This window comes from Strix uralensis, chromosome 2, assembly GCF_047716275.1.
Source record: "Strix uralensis isolate ZFMK-TIS-50842 chromosome 2, bStrUra1, whole genome shotgun sequence".
NCBI lineage: Eukaryota > Metazoa > Chordata > Aves > Strigiformes > Strigidae > Strix > Strix uralensis.
In genome coordinates this window covers 90,968,577-90,988,613 of record NC_133973.1, presented here as the reverse complement: position 1 = coordinate 90,988,613, position 20,037 = coordinate 90,968,577, and the positions used below count along the sequence as shown (strand labels likewise).

Below are 20,037 nucleotides of genomic sequence, written 5' to 3'. Positions count from 1 at the left end.
CTACTGCATGTTTACAATGAACTAATGTCGAGTAAAGTTCTTACTCTGGTTGTTGCAATGCACCTCACTGGTGACCTGTATTCTTCTTCCATTTTGGTCAGAGCTATGATGGTTTCAGCAATCGCATTCTTTGTCACACGGGACCAAGCTTCTGACAGATGACCCTGTTAAAGAGAAAACAATTTATTACAGATTCTATTAATTATTAAGAACAACTAAACCTGTAATTAGAGCTGCTACATACAACATCAGGTTAGGATCTCAAGTTAGAATAGAAAAAGAGGAAGTCAGGGATGACTTTGACCAATCAGGTGTTTTCAAATCAGACAGATCAGGTAAAAACTAGCCCTCAAATACTCAGGTGACTGACTGAGGTAGTCTCTGATCAACTACTGCAATAACTAATAACTACTGGAATAGGTAGAGGGTGTATGATTTGAAGAATGAAAAGGCATATCCCTAAAGCCCCCCTGCCAGGAGAAAGAAAGATACAGAGCTGGAGCACAAATAAATGACAGCGAACAACACACAGATTACAGTGGGTTCCTGGAGAATGTCACTCGCCTAGCTTGGCCTTCCTGAATATTCTCCACAGTTTCTATATTTGAAAGAAATAAAGAGGAGTACACAGGAAACATCAGAACTGTAGCATACTTTCCAATTCAACCTTAAAGTTTCTGAGCCTATGGCACTGATTCATACCCTAAAGTTCCTGACTCAGAGACTGCTGAATCCTTAAATTCTTAATGTAATCTCTAAATCTCTAAACCTCATGCTAAAGGTGACAGAAATAACTGAGACTCACTGGACTCTAAAAAGGAAGCTATAGTGACTAACTCAGATCTAGGTACCCACACGTTGCAAATGCTGAAAAAGCTAAGTGAAAGGCGTCACATTTTTAACTTATAAAATGGCCAGTAAGACTGATGTCACCCTACTGATAATTAGCTGCTCTAAAATCCTCAAAGAAGGGTTTCTAAACTAGGACCCCTCTATTCCTCTACCCACTTTTGGGTAACAGGGCCAAACCCCCAAACAAGTTTTGAGCATGCCTAAACCACAGAGGCCCATTACAAAATGTAATCAAGAAATGTTATTACTCCCAACTGTGAAAGGCCTCAGTCAGGTCTCCCTCATCTAGAGTGAAGGGGAATAAAGTTCAGATCTCTTCTTCATACAAGAGGAGAGAAGAGTCCTTATTATTTAGCTACTGAATACTTTAGAGTAAACTCAGTCCCAATCATTCCTTTATGAGCTGCTACACTTCCAAGTATGCAAATCCACATCTTGGAGGACTACACTTTATCTGACTGACATGATCCATTTCCTTTCTGTAATAAATAGTTACATATGCATTCCAAGTAGAATAGCTTAAACAAGAGAATTCAAGACTCACTCCAGTACACCCAATAGCCAGCACTACTGGAAAACTATCAGGTGTGTGGGAGATGGAGCCTAGAATACTCTGGATATGCATGCAAGTTGTCATATCTGAATCCAGAGCTTTCAGAACTTTCCTATTAGCTTCTGCAATGGTTTTAGAGAACCAGTTATTAGCAAATGCAACAGTTTCATCGGTGAAGGTCTTGAATGGCTAGGAGCTGCTCAGACAAAACTATAAGCATGTGATTCTAGTCAGTCTGCCATCTTCTGTTTCTACTAATCTCTCTCTTTTATTCCTGGCCAAGGTCTCTGCTCAGCTTTTCATTAAGGACAGGCTCTCCCATGGGAGACAGAATCCCATAAAACAAGGACCACAGAGTTTGCTTCAAAGACTTGCCCAGTACTATTTTAAAATGCTGCAGAAAAGAATCCACTATTTCCCTGACATTTTCCCACTTACCCAAAAGCCTACCTACCAACAATGGCTACAAGTGATACTGGCAACAACCCTTAAAAAAAAAATCTTGAACAAATTACCCCCTCCCCAATTCACTCCCAATATACGTTGCATCTTATACACTGAAAGATGTGGGGTGCCTTAGAAAATCATAGGGGCATATACATACGAGGCACCATGTTAATCCTGGCATTTACTATCTTCTGAGTACTTGTCTTTGCAACTACTGATTTTTTTGGTCCTAGTTTTTATATGCAATTTCCTAAAAGGTTGTTAAAGTAAGCAGAAACAAAAAATCCATCATGAGGAATCACAGTGGTACCTACAACAGACCTTTCCACTCTAGTCACTGGAGCAACTAAAGCAAAGACTAAATATCATTTTATGCATGGACCAGCACTGCCGAGTGATGAGACACACTTTAATTATAACTCTTAACTGAAGATGAATTGTGAGATTCTGAAATCTTGTGGTCAGAACCAATTGTAGCAACTGCAGAGAAGTCCCATCCAGTTTCAGCATATTTGAGAAGGGATCTCCTTAATCTAAGCACAGTGAATGGTTTAGAAAATAGGACTCCAAAGCTGAACACGCTGAAACAGCTTTTAAGAGTAATCACAGAGGAAAGTCTATGTTATTTAGGGTGTCTCACTGAAATAGGTACAGAATGAAGGAAAACAAAAACAACCTCCCAACTAAACACTTTTCCCCTAAACATATACAAAAACCTTTTTTTTTTTTTTCTTTTTTTCCTCCTCCTCCAATATTGTTTCTGGGAAATAGCTGAAACACTTTTCATCAAATTCTTCTGCTAAAAAACTTGCCTGAAACAGATACTTTTTACTTTTCAATTGGAGTTCAGAGTGCTCAAGTCTTAAAAAGCTAGGCTTCTAAGTTAATAATGTAGAAAATGACATGCAATTATTTACTTCTTAAATTTCTGGTATAAGTGACTTATTTAAAAGCTTATTTCTCAACTGGATTTCTGTTTAGCAGAATCAGAACTCAGTTCCTACTGCTCTTAGACTAAGACTCTACCCAGAAGACCAGACCTTTTTCTTCTTGAGATCAACTCACATTTAACAGCTCAACCCAATACTAACTGTAATAGAAAGCAATGAAAAAAATGTATCAGAAGTATCTGAATAACCTCCACGTTATTATCAGAAAGACTTGAATATCCTCCATACATTTAAAGGATAGAAACTTACTGCTGCCATGTCTTTAATGAGTTTAATAATGATCTCTGAAATCTGTGTAGGTGTTGAACCCTTCATCCACCAATGGCTTTCACCTCGCCGAATATAGCTGCAAAGGACATATGGTAATACATGAAGTAAATTCAAGTAATTAGTTACTATTTGTCAAAATCCAACACAAAGAAACAGTGCACATGTGCTGAATATGATAGGTTGTGTTTTTGTTGTGCTTTTTCTTTAAAATCAAACTAATAATATGACTCATACCATCAAAGTGTTATACCATTTTTTCCATTTATAGAACAAAGGTCATAAAAGACAACATAACTGACTTCAAAGAATGTAATTATTTTGTGCCTTTAGCTTGAGAAAATATTCATATTTTTAAACAAACCTGGAATTGAAGATCATTGGAAGTGTGACTGTAGTAACTCCTTTGCCTGCAGTAGTGCCAGCTGTCCCTGTTATAGTAGTTCCTTTGGCTTTTAGCTGTACAGTGAGAGCTTTAGCAATGCATCCCAAAAACATGTCTAAGATACCCAGTTTATTCCAATCTCCTTTTTCTGTTGAGTGAATGATATCACTTATATCTGCTGGTGGAAGAGACTTCACTCCTATAATACTAGCCAGGCGACTAGGGGTTACCTCAGGCAAAACACGTCTTAATAATGATGTTACCTGGAGAAAAAAAATCAGAACACAATTCTTACCAAGACAGCTGGAGTTTTTGAGCAAGATCAAATAAAGTCTTTCTTCTTCTTCACAAGTTATTTCAGTAAGAAGGACTGAATCTACTTTCTGTACTTAAATAACACCTGGAAGAAATTTGGTAAGGTTTCTACCTTGCTTTGAATTGTTTAATAATATACCCAGTGAGACAAGGCCAAGGAGTCCAGAACCAATCTCACTCAAACAATACTTAGTGTTCATATAATAATAAAAATATGCTTGGTACTGTACTTATGGTAACAGTGATACAGCTGTTTGTACAACTCTGATTTGCTTGCATATTACAAACATGTTACCCACTTTGCATATAATCTTTAGATGCTAGAAACTGTCGTAGAACTGTTAGAGACACTTTAGACTTCTGGAAACAAAGTACTTGACTCAAGGTGCTGATAATCATGATACTCTTTTCTTCCTCCACTAGTTTTCCTTGTGATATTCTAACTGAAACTTGTTGAAAAGGAAATCTGTGCCAATTGCTATGGATCTAACAGCAGCTGTCTTGGAATTATATGCTTCAACCTTACCAGGTGGTGGAATTGGGGTTGAAATTGGCTATATCATGCAAATTTTGGTCCCAATCAGGATGTATGAAAGCTTAAGAAGTTAACATTTCTAATTTCTCAAGCTTTCAATATTCTCTTGAAAAACTGTTTACATTTTAAGAAAAAAAAGCTGCATTTTGCATATCTGCAATATATCAGAATTACTAAGCAGGGCAGTATCTGCCTCTAAGAAAGTTAAGATGTGATGTTGTTACAGTTCAGAAAACTGGAAAATGAAAAGTAGAGAGTGTGAGACACAAAAACTTCTGAAACGGGAACTAAAAATCCACCTAGAGAAGGAATACCACCTAGCAACAACAAGCTAGTGCATTAACTGTACTAAAGCAAATATTTTTATGTCTATATATTTATATTATATTATGTGCATATGAACACACATATACTCAGAAAACATTCAAGTTCAGAAAGAAACAGATATTAAAGCTCTATCTGAGGATACCGAGAGTAGAAAGAAACAGAGTTCCACACTACTACACTCATAGCCTGAGTGCAAGACAAAGATGCTAAGGACTCATGCCAGATCAATAACAGGCACAGCTAATAAAATATGAAATATCAAACAACACTGGATTTTTAGGTCCTGTCCATTTGACAGACATTTCAACCATTCTCTACTCATGCAAGGTCTAATCTCAACCAGCAAAGCCTCTGATTCATCTGTTACGATATTTTAGCAAGACTGTCCCATAATTATGGATTATGGATTTTAAAAAAGTTATCCCATAACAACTTAAATTATTTAATCAGTAAAATAAAAGTTATCCCATAATTCTAGCTGTCACTGTGCACTGAGGTCAAACATGATATTAAAAGGGCAAGAATTAACTATGGCCTCCGCAAATCATGTAAATGTTTACCAACATTTGGAGCACAAGCAGCACATATAAATGGGGGTAACTGTGTAGCTCTCTCAGGCCCTTTCCCCACAGTGAAGTGGCATGAGATCTTACTAAAAAATAAGCAGTCACCTCACTAGCTTCCTTCCATACCTGAAAACTTAATTGCTTTTTCTACAGAATTCTTATTTCCAACAGACAAATAATATAAACCAGCTTTTAAACTTCATACATTTGAGAAATGAGACGTTATAACTCTGATATTTAAAAGGAGCACCTCTGGTTCTTGCAATTATATGTAATAATTCTTGACAGTACTGTCACTGTCCTTCGTAAGTAGACAAATGCAATACATGAACTTTAAGAAGTCTTTTTAGAATGTGGTAAGTCACACAGGTCTAAATCCAAGTACTGCCAGTCACAAGGCAGTGCCAACTTCAGAATCTGAACTTTCTTCTTAAAAAACAGAATTCTGAGTCACTGCAACAGAAGGACCTGACAAACTGAACATACGTAACAGGACATGAATGAGTCTGTTGAAAACATGAACAACTGGGCTACTGTGAGTAAGATTCACTGAATACTGTGATGTTCAGATTCACTGAAGAATCCTTTGCAGTATCACTTCAAAACAAAGACTGTGTGCTTACGTAAAAGACCCCCATTAGGACACACAAAATGACTAATCGCTCTTGTGTATCCTACTTCATTTCAGCAACAAACCCTGCCACGCAAATCATGTGGCCTCTGATGTATGGTTTGAGAAAGCAATTTATACCACAGTATTCAAAATCCTTCAGAATAAAGAGGAGAAAGGTGAAGAGTGGTATTACTCAAAGGCATTTCAGAATAGTTTGCCGATTTAGGTTCATGATGACATAAGTGTTAATCAAGCAATTTTGGGTTCCTACACCTCAGCTCTACCTCTTGGAGACAAAGCATTACAAACTTACTCAAAAGTGAGTTTTAATTTCATAACTGTAGCCTTCATTGTCTTCAACACTATGCTTCCTACAAATAGTTTCATACATAAATTGCAGTGGTGCTGGAATATATATGTATTTATATATCAAAGAGTTAAAATTTTATCATTTTAACCCCATTCAAAAACTTGGAAACAACTCCAAAACCTGATACTCAAATTCCAAAAAGACATTCTGTGATTTGTTTTTAAATGTTCGTAAATTTCTATTCGCAAGAACAAAATGAGTTGCTTTATTTACAGTTATCTATGTGAAATATAGCGATGATCTGAGTATGATTGGGAAAACACTTTTGAAGAGAAAACACAAAACTACATTTCACAAAAAAGTTCAAATACGTATTACGCTATTGTGCACACAATTACAGGATTCTAAAGATAGACAAGGAACAGTTAGTACTCACCTGCCTCTGCACCCTGGGAGAAGCAGTGTGTAGCAATGAGAAGAGATCCTGGAGCAGGGTCAGCTGCTGAGCCAGATATTGCCGGCCCACATTGGAACCACTCAGTGCCAGAACCATTGACAGCAGCTCAAAGCAGTAAGCGTCAGAAGAAGCATCTTCATCGTTAGGCTGCGAGTTCGCATTCTCTTTGCTAGAGATGGCATGCTCCCACTCTTCACGCACACGGGTCGCTTCCATTCGTATGGCCTGGACTATATGAGCACACACCTATCCAAACAGAATCCAAATACACAGTAACTCTTAAGAACTTTCAGAAAGTGAAAGAGACTGTGTGTTATGTACCTTCACAACTATGACTAAAATAGAAAGCCTGTGAAATTTGGCCTGTGCTTAAATTATTTTCAACATAAATTCAAATAAAGAATAAAATTTAGATTTAGAGTAAAGATTAGATAAAATTCTTTAGAGTTAAGATTTAGATTTAATACTGAATTTGCTCACCTTCGTTCTGGAAAACTTCATTGAAATAAATGTTTTTTAATTGTACTTCCTGCCTTTTAATTTGTTTTAACATAGAATTCAGATTTAAAAACCCACAAAACCACTAAACAAATACATTTACTCAATAGTCACAAAAGAAAAGGACTTGGTAAAAGACTTAGTCTCTTGTTTAGTTTACTGTTCAGGAAGCTTAGGAAGTTTTAGAAACCATGTTTTCATTTTTCCAATAGGATGTTAAAAAGCATATTTAAGAGATTTTAAAGTTTGCTAAGATGGGTTACAAAAAAGTAGATTCTGCATGACTTACTAATCTAAGAAACTTCAAAATTAACCTAATACTTCCTGTATTACTCTGAAAATCTTTACAGCAATATTTGTCTTGTGATAGGTGTAATAAAGATAATATAAAAGATGCTTTAGTTGGTGTATTTTAAAAAAAGTCAGTGTTCAAAAGAAAAAACATACTCTAGCTACTGCTTTATGTTAAGAAAAACAAAGATAAGTAAGAAAAGCACAAACTCAAACTTTCACTGACTGCAGGAAAGTAATTTAAGAATCTATGTACTGATTACCTTTTTAGGATTCATTTTATCAAACCTAAATACTTTTTGATGACAGAAATGGGGAGAAAACGTGCAAAACTAAGAATCTAAACTCTGTTGCTGAACCTCTCCTAGAAATTTGAGAGGGTCTACTATTATGCTATTAGCAAACATGAATAAGTACCTTTTACAACTGAATTCTAAAACTGCTTTAAATTGAGCCTAATAAGATAGGGGATTTTAACTTATTAAAATGGATTTTTTTCAGTGTCAATTTCAGCAGATTTTTCATATAAAACACACACACATACTACTTAAAATGTAAACCAAAATTTGATTACAAAGTACGACAGAAGAACTCAAAGCGTCAAGTAAAAGGTACTATATTCACTGAAAATGAGCATATTTATTACAACACACGAGCATTTAATACTCAAAGCATTTCAGAATAAACAAACCTGCTTCTGCAAATTTGTCAGTTTGCTCCGGCTGAATATGATCCCTACCATGTGCTCCTTCAGGTCTGCATCTGATGTTGCCTTCATAAAAAAGCATATTTAATATTAGATCAAGAGTTTCAAGAACACTTCCTAATTACTGCAGCAATTAACATGGAATATCAACAAACTTTGTTCTAAAAGTTTGTAGCTTTTTGCTACAGAGAAATAAGATACATAAGCAAGATCAATTTAACTATGGTTAATAAATACCTCTTAGATGTATTTACTTTCTAAGAGGAAATTTGAGCATGAAATGAATTAATCAATAAGCAAAACAAGTGAAGTACAATTATCTGAGATTCAATCTCTTCACGTAGCTTAATACAATCACTGATTAAGTCCTTATAAAGCAGTGCACGGAATACATTTTTCAATTTATATATTTCACAATAAAAGAAACAGGGAACACACAATTAAGTTATCGCACAGCAGGCGTGAGAAAAATACACTTTTACAAAATTAGTAATTCAGTCATGGAACTTATTGCCACAAGATACTGGGTAGAGGAAAACCATGTATTATCTGAAAAACAAAATCACTTTCATACAGTCCAATTTTGGCTATTAAACATGACAGTCCAGATACAGTGACCTTTTCAGGAACACTTCTTAAACTAATCCTTGCTGGAATACAGGAGAGTATAATGGGTAAAAAGGATGCTAGTGCAGTTTCTTAATACTTTTTCTCTAAACATCAACAGAGCCCCTCTTAAGGCACAAGGCAATGGGCAAGAAGGACTTTCAGGTTGACCATTACTGCAGGTGCCAAGTACTTCTGTAATTGTAGGCATAAATTGCACCACCATTGCTACGATGTTTCCATTAACGACATGCTCCAATTATAATTTACTAATAAAAAAATTAATGATAATTTTAAAAAAATACGCAATTGTGACATTTCACTTCTGTTTTGATCTGAAAACTATGTAGCATAAGACATAGGACAAATACTGAAAATCATGCTGGATAATTTTTTCAGCAAAGTATTATTGATAGAATACAAATAAATACATTGTGTACTTTTTCTTCTCCTTCTGGGGAAGACAACAGTGCTTTCTCTTCTTGTTCTGGGGTTGGTTCAGCATCTCCAGAGATGAGTTTTCCAAATACCTGGAAGAAAGACAGTGACAATTAGCTTATCTCAAAGACAAACTTGTGCAGATGTGACATTTTACATTAAAACATAAAGCACTAAAGTCTACAGTTTATATAACTTTCACCGTAAACACATCATTAAAATCCCACCTGGGATGTAATAAGTCGGAATACTCGCAGTGTCTCAGATTCACAGTTTCTTTGTTGAGCTACACTTGCAGAAATCTGGCCTGCTATTTTAATGCTTTCACCATCTTTCCATCCAAGAATTTTCACTTGTCGAACTCTTAGTGTGTTCTCTGGACCCTTCAATTCAATTTTGATGATGTGATTATCACCCCCAGGAAGTTCACTTGTTACCCAGCCAATATGTCTTGAATCCAAGTCTACCTATTAAACAGGAATACAAAGATGGGAACTGACATTACATCAAACAAAAAGTCACCTACCTCTAAACAAACCCATCATGTATCACTGGAACCAATACAGTGTTTGCTATGAAATTTCCATCCTGAGAAGTAAGACTATCATATTTAATTATAAAAATATTCAACCTCATGAATTCAGATTAAAAAAGTTTTCAAACTTAAAAAAAAAATGACATACAGTAATTTATTTTTTGTCTTTAAAGCCTATTAGAAATAGTGGCCTATCTATCCCTTTTATCCTCTAAGCAACAGTTCACACATTCAAAAAAACACTTTGAACTAATATTTCCTCGCTACTTGTAATTTAAAAAAACCTGCCATAATTTAACTGAAAATATTACACACAATTTCATCCTTATTCACATAAACCGCTGCCAAAGAAACTGTAACTGTGGAAGTCAATGTCTGACTTAATAATTGTAAAAAAATCAAATTAAGTTCATTTTAAAATAAATATAGTTAAAAAAAGAACGTAAATAATGTTGTATGATTTAAACTGTGATGTCACTACTGGAAGCCAAAACCTGATAGGGTGCAGCGACTCACATCATTGCTCAGAGCAACCTTGAGTGGGCCTAAGTTACACTTGGCCCTGAGCCAAGTGAGCCACCTCTTGTATCCATGGGCTCATTTGTAATCAAGCTAGTATCTGTTCTTTCCCATTTCTACGCTAATTCTCAATGTCTGCATCAAACTATGCTGCAGCAGACAAGGCTTTTTTTTTTTTTCTTAAAATACTTGAGCCAGGGTATGCATGAGTTATGGTGTAGTATATAGGTGTGTTTGAAGATAAAAAACCTGTTGGAGAAGTGTCCAAGGATTGTTCAGCAAAGAGGAAGCAAAGCTGCATCAAGTCCTGCCTGTCTTCTGGGAGTGAACCATCCCTGGAAGAATGCCTGGGCACTGTGTTTGAGCAGACAGAAACAAGGCCAGGGAGCAAGCTAACAAGCTGTATGAATGACCATGTGTCCAGTGCCTGAGCTCTGCTGGGGCCTTCTTTGCTTTCGCTGGATAGCCAGGCATACCAAGTGAGTCCTCTCAAAAAAAAAAGAAATCTCCAAGAAGAGGATTGTATCTACACACATAGACTCACAAAGAAATACCACACACAAACTTTTTATCTGTCTACATATATATATGCACTCTTACTTCACCATTTAGTACAAGCCCACTGTACTGAAGTTTTGTTTCTTCAGATTTGTAACACCCTTTGGAGCTGCATCTTTGTCTTAAATGCTCTCTGAGGGTAAGAGGTAGAGAAAAACAAACCCTCTCTGCCATAAGACAATGCTGCTTCTTTAAGAATTTTACCACTGACTGTCAATAACCCAAATATTAAAGTTTTAAGCCCAAAATGGCAACTGCCTGCTTGAAACCTTAAATACCTTTGATGGCTCACATCAGTGCCAAAATACAAAACATTGTTCTCTGTGTAAAAAACATGCATCTATCATTTGGCTCAGCAACAGAAGTACAAAGACTGAATACCATTCTGAGTGTGAGTCACCGGACAGAAGTCTTCAGCTACCTGAAGTTGAGAACTAAACTGTGTGCTATAAACGTGTATTAGACCATGTAACTAGAAAAACTTGTGTGAGCATAAATGATTTATTTTCTCCTTTCTTGTGGCATTTTAATTCTGCTAACTCTTTAAGCTGCATTTCTCTAATGAAAAATGATTCCATGAAGTAGATAAAAGGCAATGACAGTGCAACACTAGGAAGCCAGGCATAAGAATACCTAACAACATGTAATACTACTTAATGCAATTATTTCAGGTATATTCAGATATGCATACCCTAGAAGAAATCAAACAGCTTGTTGTAGCTTATAAAACACAACCTAAACAGTCTTTTTGGAAATGTTTTACATGATCATTTATCCTTTCAGCTGTAGTAATAAAAAAAAATAAAAGGAACATTTTATATTACCCTGTTCTGTTTCAGTAAAAGCTAAAAGCTTGAGCAATATTCAGTATGTGTAACTGAATTCTATCATTAATAATACAGTCTTTTCCAAGAATGATGCCTGATACTTGTAAAACAATTTACCTACTGTAAGAAATGGAAAATATTTGCTTAGAAAAATCTCTGCTATATGCAGCCAAAAAATGACAGCAATTTTTCAGTGACAACTGTTAAAATGTTTACCTGCTTTATTCTGCAGAGATCTTCTACTGCCTTGCCAGTTAGGAAGGTCATTGAAGTTACTTTGTTCTGCAACAGACAAGCAAAAGAAGTACAACACACTTCAACTGAGGACCATTCTGACTATTTTTTCTGTATTATGAGAGTATGTACATAAAAGAGAAACACGTTGTTTCGTTACAAAAAAAATATTTTCAAAGTGATCAAAACCAAGCACAAAGAATTCCAAAGCACAGCTCTCAAAAAAAAAAAATTGCTCCTTGTATTAAAACCTGTAGTTGAATTAAAGACATATTTCTAACATTTCTGTACAGATCAATCAACACGAATGTAGGAAGTCTAGAAAATATTTTGGATTTTATAAAAACTCCTTGTTTGAATGCTTCTATAGAAATCGTGTGGAGGAAAAGTAACTTATGAATAATTAAATGCTTGAAAATGCATCCAAAATTGCATGTGCCACTGAGAATTAAGTTTCCCAGTCTTTGGTTCGTGCAAACTGCGAATTTAGTTGGATTGGTCTGATCATGTCAAGGACTGCTTTCAAAACCACAGGAATTAGAAACTTTACTCTGAAATGTGAGCTTCTGAATTAGAATTACAAACTGAACTGGGCAAAGAAAACTGTGGTTCTTGATTGACAAATACATACAAATTTGACTATGCACCTTCAATGGGAGACATTTAATCTCATTTTCCTCTTACCCCAAGATCTCTGGAATTGTCTACATGAACACACACGTAACGTGCGTTGATTCCTTTTACACAGTTAATTGTGATGTTTTTAGTTTTGTTCTTATCTTCATCTCCTGACTCCCAGAATGTTTCTGTTGACCCATCTGTTAAACTGCCAATCATGGCAGGTCGGCTTGATGTTTTAATGTCAACAATGCTGGTTAGATCTTTTAGACAAACCACTATACACAGTTCCTGTGAAAACAAATGAAAATATGTAAAATAACTGAAAGTGAGCCAAAATACAGGCATTATTTACAATTTTTAAAGCCATACAGACATTTCTCTTCTGAGGAATATGCTCTCTGAATTAAAGAAGAAATTTGTCATTTATTGGTTCTAATTATTCAGCCCTTTAAACCAACGGAAATATTAATAGCTAACAGATGAATATAAGTAAATGCCTAAATGTATTAATAAATGGAAGAAAACACTTAAAAATATTCATTGGGAGTATTAATTTGTGCTCCTCAGAATAACAGAAGGAAAAAAAAGAAGATATAAACAAGTAAGAAATGGAAGTACACAGCATTTAAAAAATGAACTAAATCAATGAACCAAATGAATTAACTAAATGAACTGTAAGGGATCAACAAACACCTTATTTGCAAACAAGAACTTAAAAGCACTGCTCCAAAATCTAGGTTTGAGTGATGTTCAGGCTAAGGGTCACTGTTTGAACCTCTAAAGCTAAATATGAGAACCTGAATATCAGCAACAAGATCCCAAACTGAGATACATTCAAGGAAATATGACATTGCAATAAAGAATGTTTTAATTCAAACAGAATTATCATAGGAAGTACAGGCTGTTCACAATTGATTTCTGCTTCTGAGACACATGTAATACTTGCCTGATTCATGACTTCAAAACCAGACTGAACACTGATACTAAAACTCTCTTCACTGTCTCCATCATCAGATTTAGACAAAATATTGTTGATATGATGAAAAACATTGCTCTGGTGCAGGAACTGGTGATCAGATTGTTTGAATTTGAGACTCCAGCACCTGAAAACACATTTAGCAGACTTTGAAATTTTGAATATTGTTTATAAGACAAAACCTACCAGTGAAACTTCTTGAAATATTTTCTATAAACCTTTAACTTCAAATTTTTGCAGGATCTTAAGTGTTTCTATGCACCTTTTTGAAGAAGGCAGGAATAAACTTTTCTTAGAATTTTAACAGTGAATAGAATCATTGTTATTCAATTTGTATCTTTTGAGACAGATACACAGGAAAAAGTTCAAACAGTTTAAGGATACTATTCAGATGACAGATTTCTGAGCAAAAGGTATTACACTACCACGCACATACACACAGATTCTACCATATTATTCAATAATATGTGGCTTTTTCATAGTGGATATAGTACAGAATTTAATAATATTATTTAGATGTATAAACACATACATACACCTTTTACATACATCTTTCCTATGCATAAGGATAGACATGCTCCTTTTCACACAGGCACATAAAGTTGTTTCAAACTTCCTATCCACACTGCAAAAACTTTTCATCTACAATGTTACAATGTTTCCAGTCTCTTAAGACTTTTCTTAATTTGTGCTTACCTTAAGGCCATTTGCTGTAATGCACTACCACTAGGAAGAGACATCATAAGATCAGAGATTGTCTGCAGAAGGCGATGAAAAGTGTGGGGTAATGGGTGAGCTGCTTCGCCAGCAATCACTATATCTGACAGAGGATGTTCACATACTCTTGTGTCTTTTTCCTAAGATGCAAAGCAATTTCTATGTTGTTAACAGACTTTCAGACAAAAAAGGTTAAATAAATAAAAATATTTGTGATATTTAGTTTAATAACAACTGCAACAATCCTATAATGAATGTGAACTTCCAAGCAGTTCCTGTCAGAGAATTTTTACAACAGCAAGTTATACATGAGAAACTAACAAGGAATTTGGGAAATATACTGTATATACCACATATTTCTCATGATTTACAGATGTGAAACATTACACTGCAATAATCTGAAAACAAACAAACTAGAAAAAAATAACATATTCCAGCTGTAAATAACAACTTCTTTGAGCAGCAAAACTCAGCCATAACAAACTTGCTAATTAAGCTAAGGTTATCAGCTGCTTTATTTCATTAGATATGAAAATAATGATTCTTAGTTAAGTTGTGTCAGTATCAGAATGGCTTTGCACTGGGAGCCAAGTTCCAGTGGGCAGTGCGTACAAAGGCAGTGGCAGAGGACCGAAAAGGGTGGGGGCCAGCAAGGCGTGTTATGGGGAAGAGTAGCAGAGAAAAAGAAGGAGGTTCTGACCATGATATCCTGTTTCAGAAGGTAGGGAAATACTCATCTACAAAGGATACGACTTATTTCCTCTGCTGCTTATTTAAAAGAAAATCTGATCCTGCTTGAACCACGGAACCCAGCTGCATGTCCCCCAACACACTGACATCCAAAGCCAGATTCAAGCTTCGTATTTTAAACCCATTAAATTGTATATGTATATTCTGGCAAGTAGGTTTCCCACGGATCTTGACTGCTTGAAGGACTAGAAATGCTATGGTATTATTAGAAATGAATTTTAGGCACATGCTTGACTAGACAAGAATCATCAAAACAGACATTTCTTTGTATTTTCCTGGAGGGCATGATGTGATAAAGTGTTCTCAGCATATGAAGTAGGAAGCATGAGATTGAACTCTAGGCATTCCCCCTTCCCCCTCAAGGGTCCTATCTACACAGATAGCACACTGCTCCCCCATCTCCCCTGCAGCTTAGTAATTCTTGCATTTTGTTTTGCTTTAGCAAGGACACTACCATTGAACCTACACCTTACACGAAAAACCATTTATGGTTCTAGATCCCTATCCTCCATTTTTACAGAATTCATCACTGGGGTTTCTCACCCTCTCCCAGTATATTAAAGAATATGTAAAAATATTTCACATAAGGAAATTAATCCCAGTTGTGGAAAAGCCTTGGATTTATTACACTGTGTACATGCATTTACATGGGTATTTTTATTGTATGATCAGACTACTGAAGGAAGATTTTGTGATCTGAATATACATCACCTCAGTGATATTTAACACTAAGCTGAAAACCGTTGCCAGTTTCTTGTGTGCCATAAAATTAGTCATCCTAGCCAAGTGACCAAGGGAAATATTTAAGTTCCCCCTTCAAATTAAAAGAAAAGCAGCATTCCCACCAAAGAAGAAGTGGCTTATTTTAACATTTCTTTCTAATACCCTTTACCTTTCAGTCAGTTGTTATCCAAACTACATCTAAGACAGTATTTGTTTATTCTTTTATATAGTAAAGGTCTCTATTTTGGAGGCTGACCAGCATAAGGACCAGTGGGAACACATTTCCCTCACTCTAGCAGTGCTTTTCATGTAGCAGTTGAAATTATTACAAGGCAGAAAATTGTTGGAGCCAAGCACAGAAACAATATTCAGAATATAATACACAGAGCTACTGAAAATCAGCTTTAACGTATACATAGAAGAATTTGGTACACTTGAAAATAAATAAGTAGAATTATAAATCTGCATGTTGATACAGTAACATGGAATAGTTGATATCCCACATAAAATTTATTACAAGATTACAGTTGCTTTATAAACAACTGTAGCAATGTACCAGGGCTGCAATGCTAAAAAGACTCATTTCAGAACTTCTCATTTCAAAGCTGGATTAGATTTGAAGTGATAAAAGTTATCCCAATTTACTAACTGCACTAGTATGATTTCTTGAGCTATTGATTGTGGACATAATGTTTTCAGTTAGAGCTAAATCTAGAAGAGATTGTATAAAGATACCTTTCAGAAGACTGATATGTTAGACTATACCATTTTACATGCTACATTTTCAGAACTAACTACAGATTTTTCTTAAACAACTAAATTAACTATATCTAGTATATATATAATTAATTACATATATAATTATTTTTATGTATATATTTCCTTGAATTAACTATAGATTTTCAGAATTAACTACGGACTTTTCTTAAAAGCACTGAAAGAGAGCAGACAGTACAACAAAGCTTCTCTGAAAAATATCTTCTCTTCTCTCTCATCTTCTTGGGGGGCAAAGGAGGAAGAAAAAGCAAACAGTAAATTTTTTTGTTACTAAATTAGCTATGTGCTTGCATTTTTTTTCCTTCTTTCCCGTGAATACTCACACAAATAATACATTAAAAGACTGTAATTCATCAGCATACAAAATCTGGTAATTTTAGAAGAAAAATTAATTTATCTATGACTATCAGAAGAGTTCAACTACAATTTAAGACTAGAAATTTTCATTCCATAATGAAGGTTCTGTTTCACAGAGAGAGGATTAAGTGGTTTTTTTGGTTCGTTTGGTTTTGCCTTTTTTGTTTCTTTGGTTCGGGTTTTTTTTTGTTTGTGGGTGGTTTTTGTTGGGGGTTTTTTTGTTTGTTTGTTTGGTTTTTTTGTTGTTGTTTTTTGGGTTTTTTTGTGGGGTTTTTTTTTTTTTTTTTACACATAATAAAAATATTTCTACATTGACTACAAAATCAACAGAGATAATGTATTTATGAAAGGAATGCTGAGCCTCACTTACTTGTTCTGTATTTTCTTTATTTGATTTATTTTCTTCATCCTCCTCTTCTTCAGGTTCTACTGGTGCAGGAGTCAGGGAAGCCACAAAATGCCATAAAATATCATGAAGAGAAGTTGTTTGAATGACATTACAAAGAAGCCAGTTGAAAGCCTAAAATAAAATACATACAAGGAGTTATCAATTGGTTAAGCAAATCTGGAGTAAAACAACTTCTTAAACTGTTTATATAAGGAGATGCACTGATGCTTTTGGACAGGCAAATAATAATGTAGAGGTCTTCAAGTAAGACGCATTGCTCTATAGCTAAACCAGTTTATTAAAGTGACAACTATATTGCAGAGAACATAGCAAAGTAATTCAAAAACACCATACACAAAAACAAGTTCTTTGAAAAAAGCTTTAAGGATGAAAAATCAAAATTCTTATGTATTTTCAGAGATTATTACAGGATGAGGTGGCAGCACTCCTTACTATTTAAACTGGTTAACAAAGTAAAGAACCTTTATAAGTCTGTTGGCTGAGTTTCGGTTTCCTTGTTTGGTTTCTGCCATTGACTGAATTCATCAGAACAATTATGCCACTTCAAAAAAAATCAACATAATAAGGAAAAAAAGGTTTTTAAAAATTGTAACATTCTTATAAGGTCTTCTAAAAGCTGCAATAATTCTGCATGTTGATGTTTGGAAATTTGGTGAGTGGTGCTTAACAGTAGAGGTGTGGTTTTTACTTTATCTGAGAAAATCCACCTATATTTTTGCAAGTTACAAATACTTGAAAAATACCCGTGCTGTATACAAGTTCAGAAGTAACTTTACTAAAGCTTAGCTGAAGTTAAAAAAAAAATGGCCTCAACAACGATGCCTCTTGCAGCTTTTATTGAAGTAACTGACCTTTAACGGATCTTTTGGTCGCTCATTCACTACCTACAAAACAGGGGTAGCATTCACCCATCTCAGAGAGAAGTTGTGAAATATCTAGATATTACCAGCAACAAAACAATTCTAAAGAAAGAATACTCAGTCCAAGATTTGAAAAAGGAATGGCAAGTAAGACCAGGAAGATACTGTATTTTCCTCGTTTGATCAGCATGTGCATAATTGATTTTTGCAGCCTTAATAATAATATTTTATCAGAGATTTTTCTACACAACAGACATACTATCAAAAAAGGTTTACAGGCAATGCTTTTGTATTAGTAACTTTTAGAGTTAATAATACAATTAAGTGAACTTTTAGAATAGGTTTACTGCACATCATCAAATTTTTTTTTTGTTTTTTAATCTATATAAAAATTATTTTTAAAAAACCTGAGACAGAATTTACAAACGTCTTATTTTAATCATGCAAGATCCATTAGTACATTAATACCTCCATGGCAAAGACTCGGCAAGCAGATTTCCGTAAGGCTTGTTTCATTGCTATTTCAAGTCCTTCCAGATCATGATGCTGTATTACAAATGCCAGTACTGGCCACTGGAAATTTCTCTCTCCTTTGGAAAGAGAGCTGTGGGCGGAGATTAACCGAGAAAGTTCAGGAGATGGATGTCTCAGAAGAGAGGACCCCACTTCTATTCAAAAGCATAAAAATAAGCATACATTAGATTCTTTGTGCATTTTAATTTTATAGCCACAGTAAAAATAAAAAGCAATAGAGCAATTTTCGCAATGATATTTTTGTTCATTTTTCTTATGAGAAAAATGTGTTAAAGCAATTAGGATAAAATAAAGGAAAAATTGTGCTTCCACTGAGAAAAAAACACCATTACCTTTTAAATCAAGCACAAAAGATGCACCACAGATTTCAGAAGCACTGTAATTCCTGAGCTGTTCGTAGGCTAATCTTACAGGGATTAACAAACAGCTAATGATTTTTAATAAACAGAAATAAAAGTCATTACATGTATTTATAAAAATTGTATTTGTCTACGGTTTCCAAGAAGAACTGCAAATCCAATGCCATGTCCTTGAATATTTTTCAATGCTTCTAATGTCTGTGCCCTTACCTGCATCTCCACTGTTGACTCGTCTCCTAGGGATTGCCTTTACACGTGCTGGTAAAATTGAGTGCTGTTTGTCATATTCTGATGCAACAACTGAATATGATCTTTGAAAGACTGTACGCTTCGCAAGATCTGTATCTGTTATTGGACTGGTTTCCAAACTACAAAGAAATCAGTGAAGTTATAGACCTATTAACAAATACATAGCATATACTTGAATTACACATAAACATTAAAGACACATGAATCTCAATGACAATGCTACTATTGCATGACAGTTTGTCATGTACCTAATAACTGTTTAAATGCTGGAAAAGAAGGAACACGTATTAGAATTACATGTGGTGAAAAAGCATGCAAGTGCTTTATAAACAAATGTAATGATGTACACAGTAAGTTTCAAGAATTTAGGTATTTTTTAGAGAGAATACAAACATTCAGATCATGCCTGAATTGGAGTTTCAGACCAAATTTGCCCCGAGAATGCATGTGAAAAGTCTATGGGGTGAATTTTTAATATGCAAGCCAACTGAAATTTAGAACTTTACGTGAAGTAAAAGTTTTTAACATCATTAGCCTTAAAGCCAATTTTCAATTGCTACAGCTACACCTCCAACATGTTTTACTCCTTACCTTCAGTGGACTTCTTACAGTCTGCAGAAGAACTCCCAGCTTATGCTGTCCCTACAGGCCTCAGGAGACCATGGTGTCCACAGATTTAATAAAGGAATATACCGATACGATGCACTCTTAAGGAGTTTTGTTAGAAAAGTTCTATTTCTGAAAAGACTACATTGTAGATTGTAGCATTCCAATAAACTGTTTTTGCAGTCAGTATAAAATATAACAGATTGAAATAAAAACAGATTAAAAGCAAGTTTTCTCCTCATTACATCCTCATTATAATATGAGGAATCACTGTTTGATATCTGAAAACACCGAGCATCTAAGCTGAATT

General features: G+C 34.9%; 1 protein-coding gene across 21 annotated transcripts in view; it reads right to left on the bottom strand.

The window, feature by feature from the left end:
* Window positions 1–20,037, bottom strand: part of MYCBP2 (MYC binding protein 2) — a 204,765-nt gene that overhangs the window by 13,651 nt on the left and 171,077 nt on the right. For 19 of the 21 annotated variants that reach the window (XM_074859472.1, XM_074859470.1, XM_074859457.1 and 16 more), the window contains 14 exons: window positions 19,083–19,240; window positions 18,448–18,647; window positions 17,081–17,230; window positions 14,083–14,243; window positions 13,357–13,513; window positions 12,474–12,698; window positions 11,772–11,837; window positions 9,344–9,583; window positions 9,110–9,208; window positions 8,058–8,138; window positions 6,557–6,823; window positions 3,434–3,717; window positions 3,052–3,148; window positions 45–164 (listed from right to left, as the gene is read on the bottom strand). In XM_074859472.1, the coding sequence (XP_074715573.1) occupies window positions 45–164; window positions 3,052–3,148; window positions 3,434–3,717; window positions 6,557–6,823; window positions 8,058–8,138; window positions 9,110–9,208; window positions 9,344–9,583; window positions 11,772–11,837; window positions 12,474–12,698; window positions 13,357–13,513; window positions 14,083–14,243; window positions 17,081–17,230; window positions 18,448–18,647; window positions 19,083–19,240 (2,305 nt within the window). The remainder of the gene's footprint in view (window positions 1–44; window positions 165–3,051; window positions 3,149–3,433; window positions 3,718–6,556; window positions 6,824–8,057; window positions 8,139–9,109; window positions 9,209–9,343; window positions 9,584–11,771; window positions 11,838–12,473; window positions 12,699–13,356; window positions 13,514–14,082; window positions 14,244–17,080; window positions 17,231–18,447; window positions 18,648–19,082; window positions 19,241–20,037) is intronic. The other 2 variants (XM_074859454.1, XM_074859476.1) reach the window with 1 other exon arrangement.